Source organism: Nothobranchius furzeri, chromosome 17, assembly GCF_043380555.1.
Source record: "Nothobranchius furzeri strain GRZ-AD chromosome 17, NfurGRZ-RIMD1, whole genome shotgun sequence".
NCBI classification, from domain to species: domain Eukaryota; kingdom Metazoa; phylum Chordata; class Actinopteri; order Cyprinodontiformes; family Nothobranchiidae; genus Nothobranchius; species Nothobranchius furzeri.
The window spans coordinates 39,139,529-39,151,390 of NC_091757.1; the positions used below are offsets into that span (position 1 = coordinate 39,139,529).

Sequence of the window (11,862 nt, forward strand, 5' to 3'; positions counted from 1 at the left end):
ATGCTTCTTCAAATGCGCAATGAGGTTCGATGTATTAAATTTCCCTGGGTCTGTCCCACAACGGGAAACTTCTCCATGACAAGTGTTGCACTGAGCAACACTGTCTTTTTCGTGCTTCAATGAAAAATACAGTTACAGTTTTGACACATTTTAACGAGCTTCCTCCGCGCCGTGTACAGCACTCTCACAAAGGTTCAGCAGATATGTTTACATTTTTGCCGCTGCGCGCCTTCAGTGTTAGGGAAAGGAAGGGAGGGGCTGACGCGATGCTGCTGTCAGGGTCTGTCATGGATTTTATCAATATGTTTATCAATAACCCATTTCCTGTAGTCGGAGAGAGGAGACAATGATCAACAAGTCAAACAGTTATAACTGTGGCAAGATGCACGAGGGGGGGGGTGGGGGAAGAGAGGGGGGGTGAGAGAGAGAGAGAGAGAGTGTGTGTTTGTGTGTGAGTGGCTTGTGTGGGTGTGTCTGAATGAGTTCTGAACTAGTGGGCATGCAGAGAGGAATAGAGAAATACGTATTACATTCATTTGATTGAGTCCATGATCAAGAATTAATAAACATAATTTTATCTCTAGGCTCCACAGTAGCAGCGACGGACGGCTGGTTTGACTGGCTCTGAGAAGCGTTAATCAGAATTTGCAGTTCGCATTTTTTTTCCTTCTACCAATTGCATAGTGATGTCTGGGCTTAAAAGCAACTCATTAGATTCATAGTTATTTGTAAAAGTAATGCATTACCATAAATAGTAATGTGTTAACCAACATTGGTTATGTATACTACTGATTGCAAAAACACCCCTAGGTATTTTGTCTTCTCTTTTTACTGAATATTTTTATGTTATATATTTCTGCTTGGTTCACTGCAGTTTCAAGGAAGAGAGAAGAGACGGATAAGAAACCTCTGCTCTTACATTTCCACAACCATCAAATGAAAGACGGAGGTGTCCCAACCAGCAGCTTGGCTGGGCAGATGACAGCAAAAGTTGGTGGAGGAGCAGAAACTAGCAAGAACCTAGATCTGGACCCTAATGAAAAGACGTCTGATTCTTCAGAGATTGAAGTTGGTGGAGAAGATGAAGATGATGTGAATCTAGACTCTGAGCGTTCAGACTCTGGGCCAGAACCTGGAAACGGAGACCATGGCTGTAATGAGAACAAGTCTTCGAAGTCAGATATTAAGACAGTCAAATCATTTAGCTGCCCTGTGTGTGGTATACGGTTCCTCCACAAGTGGTCTCTTCAGAAACATGTGAGAGTGACAAGTCATTCAGCAGTAAAGTCTTCAGAGTGTTCGGATAATACAAAATGTGTGAAAGAGAAGCAACATGGAGGCTCATGCAGAAAAGTCCAGAAACAACCAAAAATATTTAGCCATAAGTCCAATTTAACCCATCATATGAAAGGCCACACCGGACAGAAGCCTTTTGCCTGTGAGCTCTGTGGATACAGATGTACCCTAAAGGCAAGTTTAAACAAACACATGAGAGTTCACACAGGAGAGAAGCCTTTTGCCTGTGAGCTCTGTGGATACAGATGTACCCAAAAGGCACATTTAAACACACACATGAGAGTTCACACAGGAGAGAAGCCTTTTGCCTGTGAGCTCTGTGGATACAGATGTATCCAAAAGGCAAATTTAAACACACACATGAAAGTTCACACAGGAGAGAAGCCTTTTGCCTGTGAGCTCTGTGGATACAGATGTACTCGAAAGGCACATTTAAACACACACATGAAAGTTCACACAGGAGAGAAGCCTTTTGCCTGTGAGCTCTGTGGATACAGATGTACCCTGAAGGCACATTTAAACAGACACATGAGAGTTCACACAGGAGAGAAGCCTTTTGCCTGTGAGCTCTGTGGATACAGATGTACCCTGAAGGCACATTTAAACAGACACATGAGAGTTCACACAGGAGAGAAGCCTTTTGCCTGTGAGCTCTGTGGATACAGATGTACCCAAAAGGCAAGTTTAAACAGACACATGAGAGTTCACACAGGAGAGAAGCCTTTTGCCTGTGAGCTCTGTGGATACAGATGTACCCAAAAGACAAGTTTAAACACACACATGAAAGTCCACACAGGAGAGAAGCCTTTTGCCTGTGAGCTCTGTGGATACAGATGTACCCAAAAGGCAAGTTTAAACACACACATGAGAGTTCACACAGGAGAGAAGCCTTTTGCCTGTGAGCTCTGTGGATACAGATGTACCCAAAAGACAAATTTAAACACACACATGAGAGTTCACACAAGAGTGAAGCCTTTTGTCTGTGAGCTCTGTGGATACAGATGTACCCTAAAGGAAAGTTTAAACAAACACATGAGAGTTCACACAGGAGAGAAGCCTTTTGTCTGTGAGCTCTGTGGATACAGATGTACCCTGAAGGCAAATTTAAACACACACATGAGAGTTCACACAGGAGAGAAGCCTTTTGTTTGTGAGCTCTGTGGATACAGATGTACCCAAAAGGCAAGTTTAAACAAACACATGAGAGTTCACACAGGATAGAAGCCTTTTGTCCGTGAGCTCTGTGGACAAAGATTTCGCCAAAAGACACATTTAAAGGGACATACGAGCATCCACACAAGTGTGTGTGTGTGAGTGGGATTGAGGAGTGTTGTGATGGGTTTTTATTTTCAGGCTGTTTTTAAAATTCTGGGGATGGGAGGGAATGTGGGGCCTTTTTAATTTGTTAACACTTTGAGTTGCGTGTATTACAGGATTAAGTGGTGTATATAAATAAAGTTGATTGATTGATTGATTGATTGATTTAAATGCAGGGCCATGAACGTGAATACCAAAATCAACAATATGGTGTAACCATCAAGCTTGGGGCAGATCTTTATCTTCACCAGGGTTGAGACATGAGTACCTATTGTTACCATCACGCCATTGAAGCCGGACTTCGTTGTGCTCTAATAGCAGTTAGTCGATGATGAGCTTGCAGTGGGATAGATGAATCCAAGATGGCCTCTCGGCAATCTTTACAGCAGTGGGGTGGTAAGGAGAACTTGAAACGGGCCTTCCCACTTCAGGCAGCGCCAGTTGTCTCGTTTCAGCACCTTAATCAGAACCCAATTTCCTGATTTCACGACCTGTGAGGGCGATAAAGCACACGAGGGTTCTGGGAGATCATTGTTTATTTTGACTTGTTTATCAGTAAACAATTTAACCATCCAATCTGCTAAAGTACCACAGGATTCATGATATGGGGAACAGGAAATCTTCCATAAACCACTTCAAATAGTGTTGGTCCACCAGAGGGAGCTGTTACCCTCATCCACAGTTTTACTAGTGATACACACTCTGGCCATGGACGGCCTGTCTCAGCCACTGTTTTAGCCAATCTATTTTTAATCGTTCCGTTTGTACGTTCAACCAAGCCGGCTGAAGAGGGGTGATAAGAACAATGATGTTTCAGCTCAAACCCTAAGGTTTCAGAGCACCTGGTCAATTCCTCATTCACAAAATGTGTCCCATTATCTGATCTAATAACCAATGGAATTCTGTAAGTTGGAAAAACATGATTGCACAACACCTTTGCCACTGTTAAAGCGTAATTTTTCTTTGTGGGATATATATTTCTGGCCACCTGGATAAAGCATCTATTACCACTAAACAATATTTTGTTTCTTGCATCTGTGATAGTTCAATAAAGTCCATGTGTGAAATGGATAATCAGGTGTTGGGAAGTGTCCCCGTTTTGTTCTTAATCGCCCTTGAGTAGGAATGGGTACCGAATTCGGTAGTTTTTAAGGTAGCGACCGAGCACCGATTCACTTCATTTGAAACGGTGCCTCGTTTTGGTACCCGTCCTTCATAACGAGAACTTGCCAAGACAGCTGCGCATGCACAAGAGCGTTATGTCGTCGGCCGCTGTGAGCGAGTTGTAAACAGAGCAGCATGGTAGAAATAACGCACGCTAAAGCTTGGGTCCACTTCACTAAATGTGATGGGTAACTGGGTGATGAAACCAGCGACAACGATCTAAGTGAGACATCCTCATCTTAATCTGCTCCGGTAGGTAAATAAAATGTTTAAGGTAACGGTAGCTTGATATGTTAGCCTCCGTTTCGCTAATGGTGCGTTCGCTTTCTCCTCGGAACTCCAAATTACCGACTAGAAGACCATGAATGCGCTCTAAAGTTTGGCTTCACTTTACTAAAAGCGACGGGTGACTGGGTGAAGATAAAACCAGCGACAATGATCTAAGTGTGAGGCATCATCGTTTTAATCTGCTCCAGCAGATAAACTGTTTAAGATAACGTTAGCTCTATATGTTAGCTTCCATTGCCACCGTTGTTATCAGCTGATGGTGCGTTCGCTTTCTCCTCGGAAATTCTAGCTTCCCAGTAGGAAAAATCAAATGAAAAGAGACGGCAAAAGGAATGAAGATACACAGTAAATTTAGTTCACAGTAAAGATGTTTGCTTCAGTTTAATTATCAGCTTATAAAGCTACAAGGACAATGTTAAAATACAAACAGTTGAATGTTATTTATCGTGATATTTAACAAATATGGTTATATATTGAGAAAAATATATATTTAATTATAAAAGAGAATTAAAATATAAAACACTCAAAAGTGTCGAAAATTGGTACCGTTAAGTACCGGTATCGATTCCTAGGTACCGGGAATTAGTACCGAATCGATTCAAATGTCAAAGGTACCCATCCCTACCCTTGAGCGTTGTTTTTCATACAGATTAAACATTTTCTGCAATAGTCATTTGCAAAAGTAGAAAAATGAATAGTGTGGAATGTACTATTGATTAACTGAGCCATCCCCCCCTTCGAGACATGAGATACATGACTCATAAGAACAGCAGTGGGAAACAAAGACTTGGGTAAAATAGGTTTGTTATTTACATGCAACACATCATCACTATTTACAGGTTTAAATCTAAGCCAGGTCCGCTGTTCCTGATCAGGAACAGAAGTCTGTGTCTCACGGAGGATGTCATAAGAAAGTGTTTCGGAGCAGTAACATGAAGCTCCAAAGGTGAGAAGCATGAAGGCTGCAGCCGTAGCTGCTTTATCTGCAAAATTATTGCCTCTCGTAGTGTCGGAGTCATCTGTTTGATGTGCAGGGCATTTGCACAGAGATAACTTGCATGGGAGTTGCACAGCATCCAGAAGCTCCAAGATCCTTGAAGCGTGAGTCAGCTGTTTACCAGTGGAGGTGACCATGCCTCTGTTTTTCCAAATCTGGGCAAAGTGGTGCACTGAAGAGTGAACATACTATCAGTGAAAATGTTTATGTCTTGTCCTGAGTGAAGCTGGCAGGCTCTAGTCACAGCTGCTAATTCAGCCACCTGGGCAGAGCAATGAGAGGGCAATGGTTTAGCTTCAATGACTGATGTCTGAATGGTCACTGCATAACCAACTAAGTTTTTTCGAGACGCATCTTTTTTAGCTGAACCATCAACATAAAGAGAGATATAGTCAGGCTGAGGAGTGTCTAAAACAAGGCTGCCAACTCGAACGCACTGAGCGTGAGACACACGCATTTGACCCTCTTCACACGCTCTCACGCCACACCCCTGTGGAAAGCCAAAACCATCAAAATACGCCACTTTTCCAACCCATCTAGTTAAGAGATGGCAAAAAAAACGTCGCGAAAACTCTCCCAGAACGCCGTATTTGACGCCGTTCTTAACGGTCCTTGTAGAACGCCCGTAAAATACGACGTTTTTTCCGGACATTGAAAGCCGTTTTTTACGTCACCCTAATCCCAGACGCGTTCCCTGTGTGGGTGGCATAAAAAACGGCGTTTGGTACGGACATTGAACGCCGCTTATTTCGCCGCTCTATGACACAAAACGCCGCTTTTATCGCCACTTTGTGACAGTTTTCACGCGTTTAAAATTCAACTTTACTCTCATTTATGCAGAGCCCTCTCCATGGGTTTCTCATCCACTTAATTTAAACTCCAGTGACCCAATGAAAGAAGAGGAGGTTGAGGCAGCACTAAGGCCGGGGACACACTGGCCGCGGAAGCGCCGCGAAAATGGGACCGCCTTCATTCGGCGCCCTTGTTAAGCTATTCTATAGACCACATGGGCCGCCGAAGCGCCGCGAATCGCCTCGCGCCGGCGCGCGCCGGCGCTCCAGCCCGCGCCGTGCAGCGATCATTTCGGCGTCGGCTCTATTTTTTTCGCGAGCCGCGGGTGAATCGCGTCAATTCTGGCAGGAAGTCAAACCTAGACATAAGAGGCAGGCCGGTAAAGTTACCAAAATAAAACATTTCAAAATAAAAATTCCGCAAAAGTCAAATGTGTTCGTAATCAGACACTGCAGAAAAACCACACGAACACACACACACACATCGAGCTTGTGTGCGTGTGTGACCACGTGAAGGGGTGTGTGGTTTTGGGTGTCTTTTCACCGGAGCAAACAGGACAGAGAGGCAGAAAGTCTGAGGCAAGCAGTTAGGATGGATGACTTTAAATTATTTATGGAAGTTGAGAAACACAAGGAGCTGTACGACCCCCGAAAAACAATGTTATTTACGTACCCATTTAGGAAGAAACTGCTAGGATATAGCTGCAGAATTGGAGCGGGTTCCAAGAGATTCAACTGGCAGAAACATAGGTTCACACACACACACACACACACACACACACACACACACACACACACACACACACACACCGTGTGTCTACGTTCAAGGAAAATATTTATTTATAAAATTATTTCACACACACGTACGCGCGCGCGCACACAAACACTCAAACGTAAAGGAAAACAGCTGAGAAAAGGCAGAGAGGAAATGGAGGACACCAAGTGTTTAAAAGAAAAACTACAGCTGAGCCGAGGCGCGCCTCGACTGGGGCGCGTCTGATCTGAACTGAGGAGCGGCGAGCAGCGGCCGAATTTCGTGAGCGATTCGCTTCTCGGCGCTTCGCGGCGCTTCCGCGGCCAGTGTGTCCCCGGCGTAATTCTCTATATAAAAGTGTTTCAGAAAAAAATCACTAATGCGATAACAAACTATGTCTTAAACGTTCAAATTTGAAGTACAAAATCATCGCAAGTTGTAAAAATATAAATCTGTCTTTACCTGAACCATCATTTCCATCTGTTGCAACACGCATGCGAGTTCTCGTCTTCGTACATGCACGCGTGTTTTGTACATAGGGGTGTGTTTGGCCGGGGGCTGTGTTTTGTACATGGGGCGTGTTTGGCCGGGGCTGCGTCTGCAGCTAGGTATTATTGGCTGTGTTCGAGATGAGCCAGCTCTGCGCAGATTCGATCACCGGTGATCGGCGCGTAGTGCATGCCGGTTAGATTTGTGTCCAACTTGACGCCGACTTGCTCTGACATCATGCATACGTAGGCAACGATATACTCGTGAGATCAAGGCGGCCGCAGATTTTGGAGCAAGGCATTGCAGTTGCTCTCCACCGGCTGCAAAACCTAGGGGATGATGGGAAACGCCTGGCTCTCACCTGATCTAAGATCTGATTGGTTCATATTTTGATCCAAACATCCGGTGGTAGAACATGAAATGTTAGTTGGTCACATGTATTCTGTAAATCATGTAACGTTGATGATGACAACTATATAGGCCATAAAGAGGAATATGTTTTGTGTTCTTTTGTCACATTTCCTATGAGCACACTAAACCTGCAGCTGATAACCTTTACTTATTATTACAGTCATGTCTTCATATACAATATATGATATCCAGAAGCACATGAGGATGTGTTTCAGCTGCTAACAGGCACCATAATTACAATTGAAAATTAAACAAGTATGAACTCTTAACGCGATATCTTCATCCATCGTCACCCGTGAGCTACACATGTAGGGAAATCTGTCCGACTTAAACGCCGGCTTTCAGCCACTCCCCCTGCTGCTTCCGTCTGCTCGCGTCTGTTTTCCAGGTGAGGCGCAGCTCAACTCGAACACGGCCATTGCCTCTATAACCAGGTTACTGGTACGGAAGCCTGGAAAGGCCAAAATTCCTCAAACGTTTTTCCCCCTACTGGCTGATATGAATTAATATAATACAATAGAGTAAATTATATTAGTCCCACAGTGGGGACATCCACTCATTACAGCAGCACACACACTTAGAGACACAGATTACAGTAAAACTGACTGCAGCCATGTTTGATAACTTCAATAACTTCATGCTGATGACCACATGAACATAATCCTGTGTTTAATGGATGCAAGTACATCATGAAGTTAGCTTAACATGATAGATTGTTTTTCTTGGAAGGAAATAATAACGGTTAATGTTATGAATGACATGATATTGCCCACCCCTAGATGGCATTTAAAAATAATTACATTAATTACCATTTAAAGTTCCTGTGTGACATTTGTGACATGTAGCTGTAACTCTTTACTGCAGATAGATAGATAGATAGATAGACAGACAGACAGACAGACAGACAGACAGACAGACAGACAGACAGACAGACAGACAGACAGACAGACAGATAGATAGATAGATAGATAGATAGATAGATAGATAGATAGACAGACAGACAGACAGACAGACAGATAGATAGATAGATAGTGTTCTCCATCCATGTCAGTAGGTAAAAGTGAAGCTGGGTTCAGGCTTCCACAGCGCACTATTTCAATATGTGACTACGACAACGATGTAGAGACAACGCCTTCATGTGCCTCTCTGCTGCATCCACAGAGAGAAAAAAGTCTTTGGAGTAGTCAGGCAAGGATAGAACAACATTTGTTTGTAGAAGTTTTTTTTTTACTCCACAAAAGCCTTTTCTGCCTCAGGAGTCCAACTGATTTAGTCATATAGAGCTAGGTCTTTGCCATAAATGATAATCTGAAGTGGCGACACCACGAGTGCATAATCAGGTATCCAGGTTCTGCAAAAGTTGCAGAGACCCAAAAATGACATCATTTGTTTCTTTGTTACAGGTTTAGCTGCGTCTTGAATAGCAGTTTTCCGAGTATCTAAATAAGCTTTTCCTTCACCGGAAAGAGTGTGACCAAGATACGTCACTGAAGGTCTCCACAACTGCAATTTTGAGAGTGAAACCTTGTGGCCTTGTTCATAGAGGTGTTGCAAGACCTGTAATGTGCTTTCTTTACAGTGAGCTTGTGTGTCAGATGTGATCAGTATGTCATCTACATAAAGTATCATCTGAGTGTGTGCAGGAGGTACACAGCTGGACATGGGATGCCCTGAGTGCTTGTGTGTATTCATGTGGACTGTTAGCATACCCCTGAACTAACCTTGTGAATGTGAATTTTTTCCCTTTAAACATGAAACCGAACCAATGTCAAGAGTCTTATGTAAAGGTACTGAGAAAATGCGTTACTTAGATCAATAACTGAACCATTGTTTGTCTGGGGTAATTTGGCTCAGAACTGGAGGACTTGAATGATCAGTTACAGACTTTAAGGCAGAGAGGAAAATTATCTCAGCCTGACCCAAACAAAGTCTTGTTATCCGAATCTGACGCCATGGCAGCCTTCAAGATGCCAACAACAAACCCCCACGAAGGAATGCAGACAGATGCTGTGAACCCCCCCCCTCGGATTGGTGGACTTCAGCCTAGCGAGGTCATCAACCTGCAGGTGTCAATGTGCTTTGCGCTCCTCCCAAGATCTCCCTCCCACATGTGACTACAGTGGCTGAGCGCCATACAGGGCTGCTTCCGCTTGGGAAACAGGATCCCAGCCCCCCCGCCTCCCTATCGGAGTCTCATGTTGTGACTGTTGATGTTCGTGCTTATATGTTTGAGGCAGTTTTTTTTTTTTTTTTGCATAGCAAAGCTAAGCCCTGCCGGGAGTAACTCTGGTATGCCTTTTTTTCCCTCCCCCAATTTATCCTCATGTAATTCCCTTTTCATCTAAATGAAATGAGCGCCGTTCTGGCTGCTCTCGTGGACTGCCTGTATCTGTTTTGTCTACATGTGTGTGTGTGTGTGTAACCTTGGTCAGGCTGTGCTGCGGAGTCAAGTTCCTATGCTCTGGGTCGCTGGAGCGCTGGCAATAAAGCTTTTTCTGATTCTGATTCTGAACTGTGTGTGGGTTGGGCACATCAGATGCCACTCGGACTATTGACTGGTTCACGAGTCTCAGGTCCTGTACGAGCCTCCACTCATTCCTGCCGCTTTTCTTAACAGGAAAGATAGGAGTATTACATGTTGACTCAGGAGAAAGTCTGATGATTCCTGGCTCAAACATGCTTAGAATTACTGGCATTATACCGTCTTCAGCCTCTTTGCTGATTGGATACTGCCTTATTAGTGGTCTGTAGTTTGATTTTGCATGCACTTGAACAGGTAAACAATCCTTAATCCTACATCCGTAGGACCTTTGGACCATAAGTCAGAAGGAATATTTTCAAGTTCAGGAAAGTCCTCCAAAACTGTTGCATACAGGAACGTATCGACGTCTCATTCATGCAGGTGTGTTTGGGGAGAAACCTTCAACTTCCAGCCTAGTGTAAATCTACATGTACCAGATAGTGAACTGCTCTTCCAGCCATCAGAGTCATCATTATCAAGGTCTGTGTCCATCGCACAAGCAAGGACATGACCCAAGCTTTTCCAAGGGCGGTTTTGTTCTTTCAGTATAGATAAATGTGCGGGTGTGACGTGGGAGAGATTGCGTTGTTCCGGAGACAAGATAACCGAACAAACAGCATTCCCGGTTGGTGTGACATACAAGTGCTGGAGGGTGATAGAAGAATCTCTCTTCTTGTGGAACTTAGTGTCATAGGTCATGTCAGGTCCAGGTTCTTTTTTGTATCTTGAGTGTAACATGGAACTCCTCAGATGGCATAAGATGAGATATTCCAAAACAGTCATAATTCTTCTCTTTTGATTTGTCAAATGCCAGCTTAGTTAACTCTTTAGCTACAGAGGTGGATGTGAGGTCCAGAGACCACCAATAGCGGGGTGGTCCATCACCCTTTAAGACAAATATGTCTTGTGTGTCAGGTGGGTTTATTTCAGAAGTCATGCCCTTAGGTGTGCAGACAATTGAAATACCAGTTTTTACCATGAGATCCCTACCAAGAAGATTGACAGGGCAGGTAGGATCAATTAGAAGGGCTACTTGTGCTTCCCTTCACATTACTTTGTGTTAAACATTTACTGGATTTGTTAATTTGTGCTGTTTTGCATGGCCAGCTGCAGTTTTTATGAGAATCTTGTCAGATGAGAAAGCAGCTTCGGGGGAGTTGATGTAAGAACCGTTCTGCAGGCCCCTGTGCCACATAAACAACTATAAGGCTTTCCATTAAACAAGATAACGCGTGTGGGAGCCTTGGAGAAATCCGACCATTTTTTGAGTGCAGCAAAAATGTCAACGGTCATGTCATCTTCACCTCCTCCCTCAGTTACAATGTCATCTGGCTTTGGAACTGTATCCCATGTCAGCCTCTGAGTCTAGCCATGCCTGAAACCCAGGATAACGATTATTAACACTGTTTGGGTTATCAATAATCTTGTCATCCGTGACATTTGATGAGTTGTGCATGCAGTTACGGCTTAGATGTCCCTTCTTGTGGCAGATCCAGCAACTAATATCTCTGCCATTATAGAATCCTCTACCTTTGCCTCTGGGCCTAGGATTTTTTCTGCCTCTTGATGCATAACGTGACTGATATCCTGCATATGCTACTGTGTCATCTGAGCTAAGGAATATGTTGTTTGTACTGGTCGAGGTCATGTTTTTCGTAGCGTGTGTAGCTTTCTCCACTGTGTCTGCAACAAACCTCGGTCTGTGGACCCAATATTTCTCTACAAATGTATGAACTGGGGGAAGCAAACCGTCCAAAAATGGCTTTTTTAATTCCTGCTGATAAGCTTCTCTCTCGTCAGCATTAAAAGGGATGCCTGAATTGTATTTGAACAC

At 43.8% G+C, this 11,862-nt stretch overlaps 1 protein-coding gene across 2 annotated transcripts in view; it reads left to right on the plus strand.

Moving 5' to 3' along the window:
* LOC139063610 (oocyte zinc finger protein XlCOF6-like) overlaps window positions 1–3,687 on the plus strand; it is a 58,194-nt gene extending 54,507 nt beyond the window's left edge. For both annotated transcript variants that reach the window (XM_070545990.1, XM_070545988.1), the window contains one exon: window positions 875–3,687. In XM_070545990.1, coding sequence (XP_070402091.1) covers window positions 875–2,517 — 1,643 coding nt within the window. In that variant the 3' untranslated portion in view covers window positions 2,518–3,687. The remainder of the gene's footprint in view (window positions 1–874) is intronic.
* Window positions 3,688–11,862: the final 8,175 nt, after the last annotated feature.